This window comes from Ovis aries, chromosome 1 (genome assembly GCF_016772045.2).
Source record: "Ovis aries strain OAR_USU_Benz2616 breed Rambouillet chromosome 1, ARS-UI_Ramb_v3.0, whole genome shotgun sequence".
NCBI lineage: Eukaryota > Metazoa > Chordata > Mammalia > Artiodactyla > Bovidae > Ovis > Ovis aries.
Genome location: NC_056054.1, coordinates 216,591,093 through 216,614,851, shown reverse-complemented (window position 1 = coordinate 216,614,851; position 23,759 = coordinate 216,591,093). Strand labels below are relative to the sequence as shown.

Genomic DNA, 23,759 nt, shown 5'->3' with positions numbered 1-23,759 from the left:
CCTCAGACAACCATTTGCCTTTTTGCATTTCTTTTTTTGGGGGATGGTCTTGATCCCTGCCTCCTGTACAATGTCATGAACTTCCGCCTATAGTTCTTCAGGCACTCTGTCTATCAGATCTAGGCCCTTTTCTCTATTTGTCACTTCCACTGTATAATCATAAGGGATTTGATTCAGGTTGTAACTGGATGGTCTAGTGGTTTTCCCTACTTTCTTCAATTTAAGTCTGAATTTGGCAATAAGGAGTTCATGATCTGAGCCACAGTCAGCTCCTGGTCTTGTTTTTGCTGACGGTATAGAGCTTCTCCATCTTTGGCTACAAAGAATATAATCAGTCTGATTTCACTATTGACAATCTGGTGATGTCCTTGTGCAGAGACTTCTCTTGTGTTGTTGGAAGAGGATGTTTGCTACAACTAGTATGTTTTCTTGGCAAAACTCTATTAGACTTTGCCCTGCTTCATTCTGTACTTCAAGGCCAAATTTGCCTGTAACTCCAAGTATTTCTTGACTTCCTACTTTTACATCCCAGTCCCTTATAATGAAAAGGACATCTTTTTGGGGTGTTAGTTCTAGAAGATCTTTTAAGTCTTCATAGAACCCTTCAACTTCAGCTTCTTCAGCATTACTGGTCAGGGCATAGATTTAGATTACCGTGATATTGAATGGTTTGCCTTGGAAATGAACAGAGATCATTCTGTCATTTTTGAGATTGCATCCAATACTGCATTTTGGACTCTTTTGTTGACTATGATGGCTACTCCATTTCTTTTAAGGGATTCCTGCCCACAGTAGTAGATATAATGGTCATCTGAGTTAAATTCACCCATTCCAGTCCATTTTAGTTTGCTGATTCCTAGAATGTTGATGTTCACTCTTGCCATCTCCTGTTTGACCACTTCCAGTTTGCCTTGGACTGCAAGGAGATCCAACCAGTCCATTCTGAAGGAGATCAGCCCTGGGATTTCTCTGGAGGGAATGATGTTGAAGCTGAAACTCCAGGACTTGGCCACCTCATGCGAAGAGTTGACTCATTGGAAAAGACTCTGATGCTGGGAGGGATTGGGGGCAGGAGAAGGGGACGACAGAGGATGAGATGGCTGGATGGCATCACTGACTCGATGGACGTGAGTCTGAGTGAATTCTAGGAGTTGTTGATGGTCGGGGAGGCCTGGCGTGCTGTGATTCATGGGGTTGCAAAGAGTCGGACATGACTGAGCAACTGAACTGAACTGAACTGAAATGAATTTGCCTTGATTCATGGACCTAACATTACAGGTTCCTATGCAATATTGCTCTTTACAGCATCAGACTTTGCTTCTATCACCAGTCACTTCTGCAACTGGGTGTTGTCATTGCTTTTGCTCCATCTCTTCATTCTTTCTGGAGTTATTTCTCCACTGATCTCAAGTAGCATATTGGGCACCTACTGACCTGGGGAGTTCATCTTTCAGTGTCCTAACTTTTTGCCTTTTCATACTGTTCATGAGGTTCTCAAGGCAAGAATACTGAAGTGGTTTGCGATTCCCTTCTCCAGTGGACCATGTTTTGTCAGAACTCTCCACCATGACCTGTCTGTCTTGGGTGGCCCTACCCGGCATGGCTTATAGTTTCATTAAGTTAGACAAGGCTGTGGTCCATGTGGTCACCTTTGCCATATTCCATTTGCTAGAAGCAAGTCCCAGGTCCACCCACACACAAGGGGAGGGGATTAAAGTTTAGGTCAGAACTTTGACATAAAGAGTTATTTCTTAATAAATATCAGGATGAAAAAATAATTTCTCCAACATGAAACAATTCTAGTAAGAGCTCAAGGGTGTAACTGTATCACCATATCACATCTGTATCACATAGTCTTCATGGGTATGAAAAGTTTCTGTCTATACAGAATACAGGTGACTTTGCTGAGAGTAACAGACATGGTTCAGGGTTTACTGCCTTGAAGCCTGATACTGAAATATTTTTTTAAGTTCAGATTAATGGCAATTATTTTCAAAATGTTTACTTTCTTCTTCAAAGCAACATATTTCAGAGTGAAGTTTAAAGTAGAACAATATCTCAGGATAAAATAGATTATGCTAATTAACTGTTATAACCTCCTATGAGGTAAATATTTGCTTTTATATAGACCTAATTAACTTTCTCTTCCAGTCTCTGAATACTCAGATGCCCTTCACAGCTGTAGGCTCATATGCTTCATTCTGTGTTTGGTCACTTTTAAAGTAGGATTGCCAAGTAAAACACAGAATGATCAATTAAATTTGAATTTCAGATAAACAAAGGTATAATTTTTTAGTGTAATTATATCCATACTTGAGAACAAGTATGCATGAGAAATATTTATTTTAAAAAAGTATTCATTATAAAATTTAACAAAGTGAAAGTGATGTCGCTCAGTCGTGTCCGACTCTTTGCAACCCCATGGACTGTAGCCTACAACGCTTGTCCATCCATGAGATTTTCCAGGCAAGAGTATTGGAGTGGGTTGCCATTTCCTTCTCCAGAGGATATTCGCAACCCAGGGATCGAACCTGGGTCTCCCACATTGTAGGCAGACGCTTTACCATCTGAGCCACCAGGGAAAAGAGGTACCTAATAGAGGCACTGAAAACTATAAAACACTGCTGAAAGAAATTAAAGGTCATCTAAATAAATGGGATTTAGAAATCCCTTGTTCATGGATCAGAAGACATAATATTGTTAACATGGCAATACTCTCAAATTGATCAATTCAATCATAATACCAGCTGGTTCTTCAAAAGAAATTGACAAGCTGATACTAAAATCTGTATGGAAGCACAAGGTACCCCGAATAGCCAATACAATCTTGGAAAAGCACAACAAATCGGAGGACATACACCTTGTAATTTCAAAACCTACTACAAAGCAAGAGTAATCAAGACTGTGATATTGGCATTAAGTATAGACACGTATGTTTACAAAATAAAACTGAAAGTCTATAAATAAACACGAGTCTATGGCAATTAATTTTCAGCATGGATGTGAAAACCGTTCAAATGGGAAAGAATAGTGTTTTCAGTAAATGCTGCTGAAACAACAGGATCAGTTCAGTTCAGTTCAGTCGCTCAGTCGTGTCCGACTCTTTGCGACCCCATGAATCGCAGCACGCCAGGCCTCCCTGTCCATCACCATCTCCCAGAGTTCACTCAAACTCACGTCCATCAAGTCAGTGATGCCATCCAGCCATCTCATCCTCTGTCGTCCCCTTCTCCTCCTGCCCCCAATCCCTCCCAGCATCAGAGTCTTTTCCAATGAGTCAACTCTTCACATGAGGTGGCCAAAGTTTCAGCTTTAACATCATTCCTTCCACAACAGGATAGTCACATATAAAATAATGAAGTTGAACTCTTACTTCACACTATATAAAAAAATTAACCCTAAATTGATCAAAGACCTAAATAGAAAAGTCAGAATCACAAAACTCTTGGAAAAATACATCAGGGTTAATTTTTGTGACCTTGGATTTAGCAACAGATTCTCAGATACATCACCAAAAGCACAAGCAACAAAAACAAAAAGATAAATTGGGCTTCATCAAAATTAAAAGTTCTGTGGTATAAAGGATACTAGGAACAAAGAGAAAAGACAGACCACATAATAGGAAAAAATATTTGAAAATCGTATATCTAACAAGGAACTTCTGTATAGATTATGTAAAGAGTTCTTAAACTCAATATCAAAAAGACAAACCAATAAAAAAGGGGCAAAGGATCTGAGTAGATATTTCTCCAAAGAAGATAGGCAAATGGCCAAAGAGCACATTAGCCTTCAGGACAGGGCAAATGAAATCCCCAAGGAGATGCTACTCCACACCAACTAGGATGACTATAATAAAAATACCAGATAGAACAAGTCTTGGTGAGGATATTGAACCATCATACATGGTGACAGAAATGAAAAACAGTCTGGCAGTTCCCCCCAAAGTAAAAGAGTTACCTTCCGATCCAGCAATTTCACTTCCAGATATGGACTTAAGAGAAATGAAAACATATGTCCACACTGAAACTTGTGGGCAAGTGTTTATATCAGCCTTATTCATAAAAATAACAGACGTCAACAACCCAAATGTATGTTAATTGATGAATGGCTGAACAAAATTTGTTATTTCCACCTAAGGGAATACTGGTGGTAATGGTTTAGTCATTAAGTTATGTCCAACTCATCTGACACCATGGACTGTATCCCACCAGGCTCCTCTTTCCATGGGATTTTCCAGGCAAGAATACTGGTGTGGTTGCCATTTCCTTCTCCAGGAGATCTTCCCTGACCCAGGGATCAAACCCGTGTCTCCTGAATTGCAGGTGGAGCGTTTACCATCTGACTCACCGGAGAAGCCCTGTTTAGACCCTACCCATGTCATTTAATCTCTCAGTTCTCTGCTCCAGAAAATGCAAACAAATGACAACTGCTCTGATCTTGCTGCTGCTGCTGCTGTTAAGTCGCTTGAGTCATGTCCGACTCTGTGCGACCCCATAGATGGCAACCCACTAAGCTCCTCTGTCCCTGGGATTCTCCAGGCAAAAATACTGGAGTGGGTTGCCATGATGAGCATCTATTCTGAGATCATACCTGGAAATACTTTAAGTTCTTTGGAGAAGGGAGGACATTTTTTGGTCTTATTGGTCTTCTGTAGGTTTACCTGGTCAATATCTGTTATGTGTCCCTCGTGTGATCTGATGAAGGAAGGCCCTGAAGTGGTGAATGAAATAGCAGCATAGTCAATGGAGAAGATACCCACATATTCACCCCATATCATCTCAGGACCAAACTTTTTCCTTGCCCAGACTCCTTGCTATAGAGTAGAAGAGATACATTTACCATAGAAAATTCAGGGTACTCGGGTTTAGTGCATGCTGTCCGGAACTGCCAGGTCCAAAGCAGTAACCCTGAATCTATTTCTGGCCCTAGGTACATGCTTTATATTATATATGGCCTTTTACCATTTTTAGGCACTTTCATTGATTGACTTATGTATTCTTTACTACAAGTCTTACCTTCAACAGTGAAATCAGAAGCTTTGCTTATGATGGATGTTCAATTAGTAATTATCTATCTTTGACTCCTCCAAATTTCCATTCCTAACTATAAATCTCCAGAGAGATCAAGCAAGGCACACACCCAAGTCTATTAGTCTTGCTTGAAGTATACCGGTTTTGGTGACATCGGGGAAGGGGATAAATTGGTGGTCCCTTGACTGGCGTTTCTTAGGTCAGACACAGGGATCCCGAGCACCCAATGAGGATTTTTGCAAGTGCAGGAAGGTAATGTACATGTTCTAGGTAGCAGAGTTATTACAAATAATCTCCACCAGAGGCAGGTTTCCCATAGGAGGCTGTTAATGGTCCATCATATGCTTATCTTAGCATAGGAATGAAGGGTGAAGAATTAAATTGAAGTAGTTTGCTTTGGGGCTCATGTATGGTTCAGTAATTTATTTCGCTGGTCTATGTGATGGGAGAAACTCTCAAGGCCTTTGCTTTCCCCTCAGACTCTCAATACTCATCTGTATTTCACTTTGGATGATAATCACTACATTTGTGCTGAACAGCATTTTTGCGTCAATAAATAAAAAATGGCAGTGATAAGTTTCTCTCTTTCTTTTTATTTTTCCTAGTGAAACGTGAACACTTGGTTCCCCACTGTATTGCTATTATCCATGATCCTTAATCTTTTATTTGATATGCACCCATGTCTTCATGTGTGAAGAATTCAAGGGTCGCAGACCAGCAGAAGCAGAAAGAATACTTAACATGTAAATGTTTCATGCAGTATAATGTCAGAGTTGTTACTAATGACCATTTTCTATTTGCAATAAAACATTCCTTTCAGAGACCACCACATTTGTTGTAGCTTTTTCTGACCTATGAAAGCTTCAAAGAGAATGCTTCTGCCATCTATACCTCTTTGACTTCTAAAAACGGCCAGGTATCTTACTAATATACATGTTATTTCACACATACATCTTAAAAAATGAAATCAGGTAAAACAGGGCTCACTGCTTACAACAATAGAAAGAAGAGTCGAGGTCGGCTTAAGTTAACAACAACAAAAATACCATGGCTTATTTGAAATTTGGGATCCTGAATACAAGGGGCTCCTTTTTCAGGGGTAAACCTAGTGTCATTTTCCCTTTTATGAGTGGCATTTGACAACCATTTGACAATTCTTATAATAGAACTCAGTGTGGATATGCATACAAGAAGCTTTCGGATTCTTGCATGTGTGGGAAGGTAATGTACATCTTCTAGGGAGCAGAATTATCACACAGGTAATCAACTCAGGAAAAGAACAGAGAAAAACCAAATATCTATCTGGGAAACAAGAAGTCTGGGAAAAAATAGAAATACATGGCATTAGGAAGTGTTCTAATCTCATTCTTTTGCATGTATCTGTCCAGTTTTCCTAGCACCTCTTATTGAAGAGGCTGTCTTTGCCCCATTGTATATTCTTACCTTGTTTGTCAAAAATAAGGTACTCATAGGTGCATGGGGGGTTATCTCTGGGCTCTCTATCTTGTTCCATAAACTCAAAATGGATTAAAGACCTAAATGTAAGACCAGAAACTATAAGACTCTTAGAGGAAAACCTAGGCAGAATACTCGATGACATAAATCAAAGCAAGATCCTCTTTGACCCATCTCCTAGAGTAATAGAAATAAAAACAAAAATAAACAAGTGGGACCTAATTAAACTTAAAAGCTTTTGTACAGCAAAGGAAACTACAAACAACTCTCAGAATGGGAGAAAATAATAGCAAAGGAAACAGCTGACAAAGAATTAATTTCCAAAATAAACAAGCAGCTCATACAACTCAATACCAGAAAAATAAACTACTCAATCAAAAAGTGGGGAAAAGACCTAAACAGTCATTTCTCCAAAGAAGACATACAGATGGCTAACGGACACGTGAAAAGATGCTCAACATTGCTCATCATTAGAGAAATGCAAATCAAAACTATGAGAGACCACCTCATATCAGTCAGAATGGCCATCATCAAAAAGTCTACAGTCTACAAACAAATGCTGGAAAGGGTGTGGAGGAAAGGGACCCCTCTTGTGTTGCTGACGGGAATGTAAATGGATATAGCCACTATGGAAGATGGTATGGAGATTACTTAAGAAACTAGGAATAAAACCACTATAAGACCCAGCAATCCCACTTCTAGGCATATACCCCGAGGAAATAAAAATTGAAAAAGACACATGTACCCCAATGTTCACTGCAGCACTGTTTACAATAGCTAGAATATGGAAGCAACCTAGATGCCCTCCGACAGATGAATGGATAAAGAAGTTGTGGTACATATATACAATGGAAACTACCCAGCCAGAAGAAGGAACACATTTGAGTCAGGTCTACTGAGGTGGACAATCCTAGAGCTTATTATACAGAGTGAAGTAAGTCAGAAAGAAAAATATAAATATTATACACTGATGCATATATATGGAATCTAGAAAGATGGTACTGAGGAATTTATTTCCAGGGCAGCAATGGAGAGACAGACAGAGAACAGACCTATGGTCATGGGAGGAGGGGAGGAGGGAGAGGGTGAGATGTATGGAGAGAGTAACATGGAAAGTTACATTACCATATGTAAAATAGATAGCCAGTGGGAATTTGCTGTATGACTCAGGGAACTCAATCAGGGCCTCTGTGACAATCTGGAAGGGTGGGATGAGGAGGAAGGTTCGGGAGGGAGGGGACATGGGTGTACCTATGCCTGATTCATGTTGATGTTTGACAGAAAACAACAAAATTCTGTAATGCGATTATCCTTCAATTAAAAACAAATAAATAAAAAAGTATAATAGTTGATGTTTATGGTGTCGAGCCCCCAATATGACCCCAGTGACCCCACCTCCCAGTACTCATGCTGTATATATATATGGTCCCTGACTTAATGATGGTTTGACTTAAAACTTTTGAAGGGATAAGTATGCAATAGAAACTATACTTCAGATGTAAAACTTTATCTTTTCCCAGGCTCAGAACATGCAGTGCAATACTCTGTGGTACTGGGTAGTGGTGGCAAGCCCATAGCTTCCAGCATCACAATCACAAAGGTAAACAACTGCCGCTATTACAACCATTGTGCACCCATACAACCATACAGAAGTTCTTCACTTGTGGTATAATATTCAATAAATTACATGAGGTATTCAACAGTTTATTTTGAAATAGGCTTTATGTTGATGTTGCCTAACTATAGACTAATGTAAGTGTTCTGAGCGCATTTAAGGTAGGCTAGGCTAATGCGTTTGGTAGGTTAGGCATACTAAATACATTTTCGATTTAACAATATTTTCAATTTAGAAGCGGGTTTGTTGGGGCATAACCACATCATAAGTCAAGGAAGATCTCTAGTCTTCTCCCACTCTGAACAGCGCTGACTGGTATAATCAATAGGATAGTGTTGTAATGATGGTTTGTGACTTCCAAGACTAGGTCATAAAAGACGTATGTTTTCTGCTTAGTTTTCTCTCGGATCACTCGTTCTGAAGGAAGCTAACTGCCATATTGTGAGGCTACTCAAGCAGCCCTATGGTATGAGTATTTTCACGGCAGCATGTACGTGGTGCTGGGTAGCTGGAGGTAACCTGGGGTCAGTTTGTGGGAAAGTGATGGATGAAATGTGATGATTGCGTAACAGTTAAGCTCTATGATTAAATGCAAGAGGTCGGACCTGCATACATCAACATACCTAAGTATTAAAATTAGTGCTTTCCCAGAAATAATATTATTTATGTAAATAAAAATTCCTCAAACAAGAGTACACATTTTACAAGAATACATTCAAGTAAAAAGATACACAAAAATACATTAAAATGATTAATACTGATCACTGCAAGGAGGAGAAAATGAATGGAATGTATAGATTAAAATAAGTAACAAATGAGTTAAACAAGAGAGGGAGTCTTAATGGACCTTGGACTGAGGAATGTGATTTACTCAGTATTCTGTACTAGAAGTTGAGATTTAAAATTAAAGAAAAAAAAAAACTGGAAAAAAAATCCAGAGTTTCAAAAGAAAGAGCATATGAAAGTGTGATAGAAAGGAGTATCGCACAGTGACATCTCACACCGATTTCAAACAAAAAGGCATCTATGATCCGGGGCTGGGCTGTTCTGGGCCTAAGAGCAGGTAATTAGCAGGGTGAGGGAAAGATAATTTAAGCAGCCAATCAGGAACTTCCTGACTTTAAATTTTGCCATTTGCAGCCACATGAATGGAAGGTATTATGGTAAGTGAAATAAATCAGACAACAAAGACAAATGGAATCTAAAATATACAACAAACTCGTGAATGAAACAAAAAAGAAGTAGACTCGCAGATACAGAGAACAAACGGAAAGTTACCAATGGGGAGGGAACGGAGGGGCAATAGGGACGGGGGATTTAAAAACGGGGGGCTTATTATGAGGTTATATGAAATCATGTATATGGAAATTTTGAAAATTGTAAGCACTATAGAATTTAATTTACTGAATTTCATTCAATAAAAACATACATAAGTTTAAAAAATCTTAGTATGACGGGAAGGAAATCCAAAACAGAGGGGATATATGTGTACATTTAGCTGATTCACTTTGTTGTAGAACTGAAACTAACACAGTGTTGTAAAGCAACTGTACTTCAAAAAAAACTTAAAAAAAAAAGTCTTAGTGGGATAAGCAAAATGTGGGGAAAAAAATTTTCTGATTTTGTCTTTTACCTTAGTGTCCCCTTCTCTTTATCTAGGGAATGCATGGTAGTGCAAAATTTCTTATGAATGAAGACTTGTTATGAAAAAGAGGCTCAGAAAATGTCTTTATGTTAAAAGACTTTTTAAAAGTACCGCTCCTGTTTTTGTCTCTCATGAATCAGCAAATGTTCGCCCACTGAGTTATCTGGTGCAATTCTAAACCCACCTTTTGACCTACTTACTGTCTAGAAAGTGAATAGCCAAATATCATTGGAAAAACTATTTAATTTTCTTTAATCTTTCAAATGTGATTTTGACGATGTTTAAAAATTCCATTATCACAGCTCAGACTGTATTTTAAAAAGTTATTGAGACTTTGTAAATATAAAGAGGATTTAGAAATCTACTTCTTACCCCCTCCACTCTAACATAAAACAACTCAATTCTTTATGTTCTCACCCTCTTTACAGATTGGCCTGATGAATCTCACATACCATGAGCAAAGAAAGCTTTCAAATCACTTTCCACATGACCTGAACAATATACTACCCATTGTGACAAGCCCTACGTGAAGTATGAAGAAAGAAGACCCTTGTCTTCAAAGAAATTACAAGCTTCTAGAATAAGAATTACTATATTATGAAAGCAAATCCACAGGCCCATTCTAGGGGGCACTGTTGATGCCTCACCACACAGGCTGTCCCCCTACCTCTGAGGTCACCAGTGCTGCAGAGGGCACGTCTCCATGCTACAGTTTTGCCTCTGATGGGTTTCTCTCTGCCTCTCTACTCGCTCTCTCAGACCCATGTGGAGAAGTAGAGATAGTTATTGCTCAGACATCTAATGTGTCTGGAGCTTAGAAGGCAGAGCAGGGCTGCAGGCAAGCAGAGAGATGGCAGGGAAACCATCGAATCTGAGTGGAATGGGAAGAACAAGCCAGACCCTGAAGAAGTGAAACGGAGAGAGAGGAGCCCAGGATGAATCTACAAATGTGAGCAGTCCCCTGGAAGCCAAAGAGAGCTTGCAAGACGCCTAGTAGAGATAAAGGCTGAGGGTGTCCTTGTTGGAAAAGTCAGTGGGGTACAAAAATAGACAAAACTAATCTCTGTTTCAAAACCTAGGGAAAGTGGTCAGCTTTCAGGGAATAGGTAGTAACTGAAAGAGGAGGGGGCAAAAGGGCAGCTTCTGTTTCTTTCTCTTTCTGGGTGCTGCTGAGACTTGTGCATGAAGCTTGTGAGAAGGACTGGGAACGGCAGGGGATGCTGGGGCTCTGACACCTGCTCCAGGGTGACACTTCTGTCTCCAGCTCAGACCTACATTGTGCTGGCTCTAAAAACCTGATGTGCAGAAGAAGGAATCTTCTTTTCAAAGAGAGGGACACTGCTGATTTCACACTTTTAATTGCTTAATTAATGAATATTTACATTTTAAAAGTCAGTTAAGGGAGTCGGCATCGAAAGCACTGACTGTGAGGCAGAGAATGGATACATGTATCATTTCCATGGCTTTACAGAAGGAAAATCCAGGGAGACTGAGTTTCTTGAGTTCACAATTGTCATTCTGAATACAAACCGTTAGGTCTATCCATCCTCATTGAACACTTTAGTTAAAAACATTATCAACAGTGCTTCATATTGAGTGCTCAGCTGGGAGGAGATTGCATGAGTTGACAATAACTCTTTCAGAACCAAAACTCATATGACTTTTCATTCCTGAAAGAACTTGACCTTGTTACCATTATTCTATTATAGAATGCTGGCTCTGGGATAGGGAAGAGTTGAAAACCTTGCTCATGGAAGAGAATAAAACTCACCCAAATCTGTTTGGTTGAGGTATTCTAACTGGACATTCTCTGCTCTCTCTGGAGGAAGGATCAGTAAACATTTCTTAAGGACAGCTAGTAGTTTGGATTTGCAGATCATTTGGTCATGAGGCATGTAAACAAATGGACATGGCTGCAATCAAGTAAAACTTTATTTACAGACACAGGAGGCTCAGTCTTAGTTTGCCAAAGCCTGTCGTAAGGGTGAGGCTAGGGGCCTGAGCTCTGTCCAGAATACCTGAATGTTCTGAATGGGTGAATGTTCATCAGTATGTATTTGGTTTTCGTGTCAGAGACATGTGCTCCAACTACAACACTCTAGTATGAATTTTTAGAATGATTGAGGAAGAGTATCAGTATTTTTGACCCAGACCATTTTATGTGATGAATCCAAGTGGAATATACCTTAGGAGAACAGGATGATATATTTCCCAGTGTTGAGCAGAAGTAGGACAACATTCACTTAAGTGCCTGTATCTAGAATAAAGTTAACAATTGAGTTGCTGGAGATAGAAAAGAGTATTTAAGCCTACATGTTGGTTGGACGGCCATCCCAGTCTCTGACTTTAAAACGTAAAAGTTTAAAATGATTAGTGTGACAAATTTTCATTTATTTTAGATTAACTTTTTGTTTTTAAGTTAAAATTTAAAACTGATATAAAGGAAAAAATAAGATAACCTATAATAAATTCAGTCACAGCATTTTTGTTTCCTTTAATGAATCCTTCTAATCTGAAGTCAAACCTAGTAATATATCACATGTGAATTAAATGCCATTAGGCATTTGTGATGGTATCTGCCTCCCCTAAACATAAGGCAAATCCATTGATTCTTCACCTGCAACTTTTTGATAGATGGTGAATCCTTTTCCAGTGAATTTCTAGATTCAAGAATTTCTCAAGGCCTATGCCTGGTAATTTGGCCACCTGATGCGAAGAACTGACTCATTTGAAAAGACCCTGATGCTGGGAAAGATTGAGGGTGGGAGGAGAAGGGGATGACAGAGGATGAGATGGTTGGATGGCATCACCGACTCAATGGACATGAATTTGGGTAAACTCCAGGAGTTGGTGATGGATAGGGAGGCCTGACGTGCTGCAGTCCATGGGGTCGCAAAGAGTCAGACACAACTCAGGGACTGAAATGAACTGATGCCTGGTAAAACGCATTTTAAACCTCCAAATTGCCAGTATTAATTGACCTCAGAGGATTCCTAAGCACACTACAAATCCTATAACATTTGCTCATTTCATAATGAGAGAATAGAGAGAGGTGAGACGACATGAAGAGTCCTCTTTAGCCCCTCTCCAGAGGGTGACAGGCATCTGAGAATGCTCACGTGCTGCATCAGATCAGAAATGTCAAAAAGAACCACTACCTCTGTTAAAAAATAGTAGTATTTTGTCAACCACTTGAAAGTGTGAGTTAAACTGAAAATTTATTATAGAGGCCTCATGGTTTTTTTCTTTTTTCCCCAGAAAGCTCTTTCTTGCCCTCTAAAATGGCTTCCATAATAAGGAAGGGCTCTGGATGGGGCCAGTGGTCGAAAGAATAAGGAATGAGGAGAGGCAGAAAGAAGTGCAGGGTCTTCATAATGTCTATAAAGCCTGTGCTGCCTGTTATCTTACATCTGCTACAAAAGGTTTCCTGGCTTGCTGTTTTCATCTGGAAGACTGTTAATTCACAATATATTACATTTTCCCATTATTACATAAGAGGTTAACTACTTACGTTTTTGATTACCTAGAGATAAAATTTTTTTTCCAAAGATGCTATTAAAATAAAATAAATGTTTTGTTTTACAATATGTCACTCAATTATCTAATGACCAGCTCTCCAAGCCCTTCTGTGATGCTTTACAGCTGAAAAAGAAGACAGTCCCATTGGAGGGTGAGTCACCAAGTGGATACCTGTTCCAGAGCAAACGCCTGCGCCTGACCTGCTGTGCTGAGTGTCCTCCAATGACTAAGCTTGGCCAGCATGAATAGCTTTAATAGGCCATGACCACTTTCTACCCTTCACCTCTTATAATCACAGATTTTTTTTTTCCCTTCTTGAAAGCAAATATTATTACATGGATTATCAGAATCTCAGGTACAGCACTTAAAGGCTATAATTACCTTTTGTAATTTCAAAACATTATAGTCAATTTAAAATGTTGTACAGATTCGTAATAGTTTTTCAAGATGCAAAATCCCTTGCATTCTAAAGTTTATATCAGACACTGCAATGTTAAAGTATTTGAACTTCTAGTAGGTAGTAATGGTGTCAGAGAACAATGGGTAATTAGGTCTAACCTCTTGTGTGCACAGCCCATGCAATTTTTACAGAATGGGGCACTATGTAAACTGCCACTGCACAGCAAGGAATTGTGGCACTGAACTTCCCATAAAATATACCCAAATAAATCTTGTAGCCCCTCTATTTGCAGATAAACATCTTGCCTTTGAGAAGATTCAGTAGAAAAGAACCTTGCTAACAGTTTCTTTAGCAATAGCAGGAAGATTTCTTGTCTGAGACTCCGTAAGGTTTTCATTTCATTAAATCTCTCCTCCATCTCCTTTATTCATCCAGCAAACATGTACTGAGCACCTCCTATGAACCAGGTTCTGTTTCAAGCTCTGGAGATAACGTTATGAACAAAACACAGGAAAGTCCCTGCCCCGTGGAGCTTCCATTCTAGTTGAGGGAGACGGACAAGCACATAAATCCATAAGATCACAGGGTTCAAAATAGTTTAGAGACATCCTCTCTGAAATCTATTGCATCTCCTCATTGTGGGGCAGTGATGAGTGAAATGAGAGGCCAGTAGTGGACTGCAGCAATGTCATTAGTCCTAATGGGTGAACTTCGGTGAGCCCATCAACTAACAAGGGTCTCAGTTTCCTCAGCTATAAAATGGGGAGAGGTTGTATTACGTGCTTTTTTTTTTTTTCCAAAGAGAAAGGGCCCGTTCAAGAGCCAGTTGTTTGACTCTTCTACATTTAAAAAGAAAATATGAGAAATCCTTAGGTATTCCACATACACTCAACACTTTAAATGCCAATCTAAACTTCATAAATAGCAAATGTCTTATTTATGACAGCTATAGAATGAAGCCATTTTTTCATCTTCAGCCACCATAAAAGCATATTAATTTCCATTGTTGTTTACACAGTCTCACCTCATTTGTAAAACTCTCTTGTGGGTATGTAACACTGTCTCTTTCCTGCGAACTGACTTTATGCTGTTTCACTGGCTTTATGTTCCTATTTAATCTTTTCCACTGGACTATCAGCTCTATGAAACAGGTATGGGTCCTTACTTCTTTGGACAGGATTCTGTCCGGTAACCCATAAAGGTGTAATTATTGCACCCAGTGTAAGTGTGAATGTGAAAGTGTTAGTCACTCAGTCGTGTCCTACTCTTTGTGACCCCATGGACTATAGTCTGCCAGGCTCCTCTGTCCGTGGGATTCTCCAGGCAAGAATATTGAAGTGGGCTGCCATTCCCTTCTCTCATGGATCTTCCTGACCCAGGCATCGAACCCAGATCACATGCATTGCAGGCAGATTCTTTACTGTCTGAGTCACCAGGGAAGCCCCATCTATACCATAATTTATGGCCTGTTGGGAACCCATGTTAGTTCTTCAAGTTGTAAGAGTAGTTCTGCTTAATAAAACTGGAGCTATGGGGTATCAAAGGGTATGTTAACATCCAAAAAGGAGAAATGTATTTCCTGAACAATTCACAGATGAGGATAGTGTGAATTAATAAATAATCCTAACCTCTTTGGAACTCTAGTGGAATGTTAATGCTTATTTAATAATGCAAGAGATGGTACATGTATTTTACAATCAATTTTTCTTCTAGAAAGTAGCATAGCTGGAGAGCTGAATATCAAATAAGGCTGGGCTCATACTCATTCACTTGGCATGAGTTATGAAGCCCCTGATTCTCTTGAAAGACAAGTTGTATTTTCTGGTTTTATTTTGAAATGTGGAAACTCCAATTTCAATCAATCTGGCAGCTAAGGATGGCAGGAAATTTTACAGGACTGTAAGAAATGTTCTTTCCTTATCTGAATCTGATTCCCACCAACATGTTGGTGATTTCTGAAGGCTATATGCTCTGTCTTTGAGTTTTATGGGTTGCTGTGTAATCAAATATCCTACACATGTTTTCAAATCTGATCCGGTGGGCCCTATCATAAGGACACATCTTGTCGGTGCCTTTGGAGGTAAAGTGAAATCTCTGCTGTAATAACCAAATTTAATTCTTTCCTGTTGCTCTGTCGTGTCAAGATACACACCAACAATATTATCAAAAGTACCTAACATGGGCTGCTATATAGACTAAGGTCTGTCCAGCCCTTTCAGTCACTGGAAAGGAAGAAGGACCACATCCTTGGTTGGGCACACACCACGACTCTAGGACCAGATGGGCAGAGCATCCCATGGAACCTTCAAGAATCTCAGAGCAGCATCACAACATCTTCTAGCAATAAACACTGTCAAACAGAACCTGTATGGATACAAGGTCCAGCAAACAACAGCTGCATGTGTGAGGATCAGAGGAAATTAAGGAGGTTCAGACAACTTTTGGCAACATAGATCAGTTACAGATAAATTCTTGTTAGCAAAGAAAATGCACTTTGGTATACATCACGGAATTGAAACACGTGTTGACATCACGGAATTGAAATATGTGTTGACGCTGTTGGGTATATGCTACCTAAGAATGCAGTCCCTTTTTCACAAGGAGAGGCATGAGGAATTATAAAGCCATGCCGATGTTCACTGTCCTTACATCAGTATGACGGCAGCCCTTCCAAGTTAACCCAAAAAGTTGCAATCCAAGGGGTGGATGTGTGCTCTGGGTCTGGGTCTGTCTGTTGGGTCTCCAGAAAGTCCGAATGTGACGTGTACTCTTCCAAGTGGAAGTCTCGGAGCTGCGAACAAGCACAACGCTTAAGTCCAGACCTCCATGGGCACCATGGCTTCCTTGGTTCCAACAGAAGGCAGTAGGTTCTCTTCAGATAAGAAATAAAAGGGGAATTGCACCAAGAACCCACGGATCTTTTTCAGTTCTTCCTCAGCTCTAATGGGATCCTCCTTTGCTAATACGGGCTTGCTTATAAAGTCTCTCAGCTGAATTAAATTGTGTACTTCATCATTGGGAAGGCACCGGAACACCTGATTAAAATGCAAATAGGAAACTGAGTGATAAGTTTAAAAGAAAGCATATCCCCTTTCTGGAAAATACTCATTCTGACAGACAAAGCCTATGTTTTATGAAACATATATTAGTTTTATGTTATATCACAGACCTGATTGAAGGGTTGTTTCTTTTATTTGCTACAGAGAATCCTACGTTTGCTTCCATCAAAAAAAAAAAAAAAATCATAGAGGACTTTCTTGGTGGTTCAGGGGTTGAGACTCTGAGTTTCCATGCAGGGGGCATGGGCTCAATTCCTAGCTGGAGAAGTTCTACATACCATGCAGTATGGGGAAAAAAAAAAAAAAAAGATAGATCCTATATCTGATCTATGGGGGAGGGGTGCTTCCCAGGTGGCTTAGTGGTAAAGAACTGGTCTGCCAATGGTGGAGATCTGGGCTCAACCCCTGGGTAGAGAAGATCCCTTGGAGGAGGGCATGACAACCCACTCCAGTATTCTTGCCTGGAGAATCCTATGAACAGAGACTCCTGGTGGGCTACAGGCCATGGGGTCACAAGAGTCAGACGTGACTGAGTGACAGCGCACACATGCATGTTGAATCTGCATTATCCCGTGACCGACCACAGGATAAGGTCAACCCAGTGGTGAGGAGATTCATGAGTGATAGCCCGCTTTAAGGTTAATTGTTTTGGATAATAATCATCCCTGCATTTCACTGGAGGTTCACGTCTAAAAGAAAAATTGTATATTTTCTCTAACTTTTTATTTTGAAAAATGTTCATGTCAGTACCTATACTTACAGTTATCAGTTATACATGTATTTTGCTAATTAAAAATAAGTTTCACATAACACTTCACACCTGAATACCTCAGCATGCATTTCTTAAGAATAAGGACATGTGCCTATGTATCCACAATACCATTCTCACACCTCAGAAAATCAATTTCATGTCATTTAAGATATGGCCCATATTGAGATTGATCTGATTATTCCCCAAATGTCTTCTAGAGCTGTTACTCCTCCCAATCCAGGATCCAAACTAGGCTGTGCCCTGCATTTTAAAAATACTCCACACACATGACCTATTTAATCATGGCCTTGAGTCCTCAGTATGAAATATGTCTATGTAGGTAATTGTTGTTTCATTAGAAACATGAATTTTTGTGTTCACAGATGAATTTTCTGTGCTGAAGGGAGTCTGGAAGTCAGAAGAATGCCCTCTTATCCTGTTTATGATAGACAGTCACATGATAGAGTCAATGGATCTCAGCTTGAATATTTTCTGTGATGGAAAGCTAGCTACTTCACGACATAACCTGTTCCAGGGTTGGGGGACTCTTAACTCTTGCACACCCTTTGTCATCACTAATGGATGGAATGTACTAGAAGAAGCATTTGGCTTCCCTAACAGATGAAGCTGGTTTTAAAACACCTTTCCAAAATTACAACTGTCCAAATGAGGGAGTTTCTCATTATTAATAAGCTTCGTCACTAGAATGGATATAATCTACCATGTGCTATGTACTAAATACATTTAACAGATTATTTTTTATCCTCATGACCACCTCATGAATATTCCCTCCAGTTTATAAGAGAGGAAAGAAAGGAAGGCTCAGAACATGAAATTACTATACACATACTTATGCCACCAGCAACTGTGTGAGCTGGGCTGAACCCAGGTCTGACTCATTTTTTGATCCCATCTGCTTTTTCTTTTTATTGCTAGACATGTGCAAAGTCTGGGTAACCACCTGCTAAGGATGCTCATGATGGGATTCTGGAATCTGAGACCAGAATGCCACTGAAGTCTCTTCTAAACCATAATCCATGGCTCTTTTTGACTCTGTTTTCTTAATGTCTACAAAGAATTATTTGATTATAATTTGGAGGTATGTTGTGTTTTTACACTCGTTAAGAATACTCTGTACCAATAACATGCAGAAATAATGATATACTTTTGTGATGTGATTCAATTTAAAAAGGAGGAGGATATGAAAATCTCACCTTATCATAAATTGTAGCATTTCGAGCTGCTGTTGAAACCCACACCTCCTTGAAGAATTTGTCACTCACTGGATCCTGAATGTCTTCACTGGGGCCAGAAAGATAGCCGAGAACAACCCTGAAATATAAGTGTCCTCCTGAATGAGTAACTGAGACAAAAGCAGTTTGTTTGCAGGCACTGTTTCAAATGGTACAGTAATTCAGGCACTCAACCATACAAGCCTATTTTTTTTTTTTTCAAAAGGAAATTAAAGGAAGCCATGTGTCCACAAGAGAAAAAGACAGCATGTACCCCAATGTTCATTGCAGCACTATTTTCAATAGCTAGGACCTGGAAGTAACCTAGATATCCATCAACAGATGGATAAAGAAGCAATGTTACATATATACAATGGAATATTATTCAGCCATAAAAAGGAGTGCATTTGAGTCAGTTCTAATGTGGTAGATGAACCTAGAGCTTATTATATAGATTGGAGTAAGTCAGAGAGAAACAAATATTATATATTGACACACATATATGGAATCTAAAAGATGGTACTAATGAGTCTATTTGCAGGGCAGTAATGGAGATGAAGACAGAGAACAGATTGTGGACATGTAGGGGAGGGAGCACGTGAGATGAGTTGAGAGAGTAGGGTGGGACGAATTGAGGAAATATACACATTACCGTACGTAAAATAGATGGCCAGTGGGAATTTGCTGTATGACTCGAGGAACTCAAACCAGTGTTCTGTGAAAATTTGAAGGTGTGGGAAGGGGTGGGAGGTGGGAGGGAGGGTCAAGAGGGAGACACATGTATACCTATGGCTGATTCATGTTGACATATGGCAGAAACCAACACAATATTGTAAAGCAATTATATTCCAATTAAAAATAAATAAATATACAAAAAAAGACTAAGTGTGTGTCTTTATGAAAAAAAGAATCCTAAGTTGCAAAACAAAACAAAAAACCCTAAGTTGTTATAATGCTTGAAAGTTTTAACTACTAGTCAAGAAAGACCTTCACTTCATTCTAAGAGAGTCCTTGTAATTTGGCCTAGAAGGGTGAGGACCTTGGAAGATAGGACTGGCAGTCAAAGAATGTGCCAGCCAATATGCTGAGCCCTTTCCAAAAATGATCTCAGTAAATCCTCAACAGCCTATGAGGAAGTAACTATTAAAAATTTTTTTTAAAATAATAAAAAGGGAACAACTATTATTATTTTCCTTTTACAGAAAAGGGAACTAGGCACAGAAAGTTTAAGTAACTCTTTCAAGGTCATACAGCTTAATAAGCTGTCAATCTGGGACTCCAACCTGGATCACCTAACTCCTAAACCTGTGCTCTTAACCAAGACCCAACCTTCTTACCCCCATTTTTCCCTTCTAACCTTCCCTCTTCCCTCCCTTGGGCCAAGAACTACGCTGAACTCTAGGGTATAGAAATGAACATGAAAGACATGGAGCCTCTCTGGGTGGAGTTATTTTGGTGGGTAAGATCAACATCGAATAAAGAATCACCTTCAGAAGGAATTGGTTAAAATGTGGTAAATACCAGGTGTGTTTTAAGAGTATGAGATGGGAGTAGCCAGGGAGTCTTTTCCTTCCCCACCTACCATCTTTCAGGATTCAATGCAAGATTGCCTCTAAACAACTTCTTATGGCTCCTCCTTCTCCCATTTCCTATTTCTCCCAGTCAATCTTTCTTCCCTTGTGCCCCACACTGTGCTTCACATATGCTTTGCTTTTGTCAGAACACCTGCAATATTCATGCACTTTTTGCTTTTAACAGGCCCATCTCCCAGTTCTAGTACATAAATTCTTTGAGAGAACATGATTTAGTTGGTCTCATATCCCCAGAGTACCTGGCATAAAAGAAGACATGCAGTAGATTGTCTGAGTTGATCAAATATAAACAGAGGACTAGAAATAATAAGAAATTCTCAAGCAAAGCAAGACAAATTTCAGAGGTCATATTTGAAAATGATAAGAGCTCTTGTACTTACATAAAGCCTGAGAGTTAAAAAGCACGTCTATTTTAATGCTGTGAGGTTGATGGTGCATGATTCCCATTTTGCAAATGGGAAACAAAAGGTTGGAGACATCCTATTAGCAGAGCTAGAATCTAAGCTGAGTCCAAAGCCCTTTTCTCACATGCCTGGCAGTTTCAAGGAATAAATACAAAGGCTTGTGCTGCTCTGGAAACAAGCGGAGAAACAGGTCTCAGAAGGGTTTTCGCTTTTATACTCCATGAAACTGGGACGCATTGTAGGCACTGGAGCAAGGAGTGACAGAATCTGACTTGCATATTACGAAAACGGCTGCTGTGTTGAGAACAGACTGTGCAGGGCGAGGGCTGAAACAGAGACCAGCTGGGAGTCACTGCAGTGATCTCGGTGGGAGATGATGGTGGCTTGAGCAGTGGAGAGGAAGGTGGGGAGATCAGGTTTCACTGATGCAGTGGACATAGAGTGTGCCAAAAATAGGCATCAGGATGACGAGGGCCTTGGCTTGAACAACTAGATGAAGGTAGTTGCCATTAGCTGAGATGAGGAATTCTGTGGGTAGAGTCAGTGAGGGAAGACCAGGAATTCAACTTGGAACCTGTTGGGACATCTATTAAATATTCAAGTGGTGAAACTAAGTAGGCAGTTGGATAAATGAATTGGAGTTTGGGAGAGAAGGTTTGGCTGGAGATGTAATTTTGAGAATTGTCCGCAAATGTATACTCATAAAGCCATGTGACTGAGTATAGACAGAGAAGAGGACCTCAACAGTAGGGGAGAGAAGCAGCAGTCAGTGAGGCTGCAGAAAAGCCAGAAGGTGAGTATCCTGGACCAACACAGCGTTAAATTCTGATGAGAACCAACCGTTGGATTTAACAGGGTGGAGATCACAATACTGTTACCCTCTTAGTATTTAAATATGTAGATTTACATCATCATTTTTAATGACTGCAGAATTTCCAGTTATGTGAAAATTTATTTAACTAGCTCTTTTATTATGACCTTTTGGGTTATTTCCAGTTTTCCATTATTATAAACAAAGCTATAATGAACATAATTTATTCATCACATATAATTACTTTGTGAATTTCTATGATTATTTCACTCAGAGAAATTTAAAAGTTAAAATTCCTGGGTCAAACATTATGCAAAATTTACCTCAGGAAAGACTGTTCCAACACACATAATATTTACCATGCGTGTTCTCCCCAGTCAACTCCAATATTACCAATACCTAAAAAAGCTCAGTCAGATTATGAGGATACAAAGGCATCTCACTTTAGTTTTAGGCTGCACTTTTTCTATCGTATAAAAATTCTCTGAAAGGGAATTCCGTGGTGGTCCAGTGGTGAAGACTTGGTGCTTTCACTACGAGGGTCTGGGTTCAGTCCCAGGTCAGGGAACTCAGATCCCACACGCCAAGTGGTGCAGCCAAAAAATAATAATAAATTTTAAAAATTATCTAAAACAAATGAATCTGGCACCTGGGCTCACTATGATTCTTAGTGTTTTACAACCTCGAAATTCTACTTCTACTTCAAATTACGTCTTCTAGGTGGTGCAGTGGTGTAGAGTCCACCTGCCAGTGCGAGAGAGGCAGGAGACACGGGTTCCATCTCTGGGTCGGGAAGATCATCTGGAAGAGGAAGCGGCAACCCCCTCCAGGATTCTTGCCTGGAAATTTTCATGGACAGAGGAGCCTTGTGGGCTGCAGTCCATGGGGGTCGCAGAGAGCTGGACATAACTGGGCACGAACACACATGTGCAGACTATACAGGGATAGCTTTCAGCAAAGATCCTAAAGGATGATGTTTGCACACAGAGGCTGCTGCGCCTTAAGACCCAAAGCAAAATGTAACTGTGTCAAATCTGAAGGACAGTGCAAGTTACAACAATAAGCCAATTATAATAATGCCTTTGATTTGGGTCGGGTCTAAGCAGCTGAAAACAGCAAAAAAGAATACTTCTATGACTTTGCTTTTAAATGAGGACAAGAGGTGAGGCAACGTGTCTGTCAAGTTATCAGTTAAGAACTTGTGAGTAGGAAAAGTATTTATATAAGCCTATAACAGATAATATTCAGTAATAAGTTCTTTTGCCTGTCAGTTTAATTATTAAAAATTTATATTAAAAAGTACAGTAAATATAATATGAAGTACCCTGGGTATTTGGGGATTAAGGTTTCAGAGAAGATGAATTTGGTTTTGTGCCGATGTGAATAATGGCAATTATTGAATGTTTGTTTACATTATCAGTGGGACAGTAGGAAGGGCACAGAAAATTGTCTGTTCTTTCCACTGCTCATGTCTACCACTGTCACTGATTCTGAGCTCTACCTGTGTGGCTAATGGTTTCTGTTGAGTGATGGCTACATCTGTAAAGTCTGGATAATTTTCTAGGACTTAATGAACTGTTTGGCATGTAGTTGTGACATACAGGGCAGTACTGTGATGGTTGATTCTATTTAGAACTGATGTCACAGCGAAATGTGTCTCTCTATTTTTATTCAAAAATAAGCCAGATGGGAAATGGATTGAAGTTGCATTTTTTTAAGGAGGAAAATGGCTCAACTCTAGGTCACAATGTTTATCTTTGAGGTTATTTCCCAGTAAAAAGAGCTAAAATCAACATAAGGTTTTCAGGGTGGTTTTTAATGTATTATTTGTGTCTGCTATTGTGGAAGAGTGAAAATGCTTGTTCAAGAACAACTGCTGCTTTAAGACAGTTTAAAAGTTGCCAGGAAAAATCAAGCAGCTAGGGACAAACTTATCACGAAATGTACAGAGTCAGCAAAAAGCTAAAAGGACAAGAGCAACAATGTTTCAGTTCAGTTCAGTAGCTCAGTCGTGTCCGAGTCTTTGTGAGCCCATGGACTGCAGCATGCCAGGCCTCCCTGTCCATCACCAACCCCCAGAGCTTACTCAAACTCATGTCCATTGAGTCGGTGATGCCATCCAACCATCTCATCCTCTGTCGTCCCCTTCTCCTCCTGCCAGCATCAGGGTCTTTTCAAATGAGTCAGCTCTTTGCATCAGGTGGCCAAAGCACTGGAGTTTCAGCTTCAACATCAGTCCTTCCAAT

General features: G+C 39.7%; 1 protein-coding gene and 1 long non-coding RNA gene across 15 annotated transcripts in view; one reads left to right on the top strand and one right to left on the bottom strand.

The window, feature by feature from the left end:
- LOC132657215 (uncharacterized) overlaps positions 1–13,327 on the top strand; it is a 108,853-nt gene extending 95,526 nt beyond the window's left edge. The window contains exon 3 of the long non-coding RNA XR_009595058.1: positions 10,174–13,327. This is a non-coding gene — a long non-coding RNA (uncharacterized LOC132657215). The remainder of the gene's footprint in view (positions 1–10,173) is intronic.
- Positions 1–23,759, bottom strand: part of PLD1 (phospholipase D1) — a 284,231-nt gene that overhangs the window by 38,370 nt on the left and 222,102 nt on the right. For 9 of the 14 annotated variants that reach the window (XM_042234517.2, XM_060393741.1, XM_060393729.1 and 6 more), the window contains 2 exons: positions 18,689–18,806; positions 14,055–16,699 (listed from right to left, as the gene is read on the bottom strand). In XM_042234517.2, coding sequence (XP_042090451.1) covers positions 16,475–16,699; positions 18,689–18,806 — 343 coding nt within the window. In that variant the 3' untranslated portion in view covers positions 14,055–16,474. Of the gene's footprint in view, positions 1–14,054; positions 16,700–18,688; positions 18,807–23,759 lie in introns of those variants that run through there. The other 5 variants (XR_009595050.1, XR_009595051.1, XM_060393699.1 and 2 more) reach the window with 1 other exon arrangement.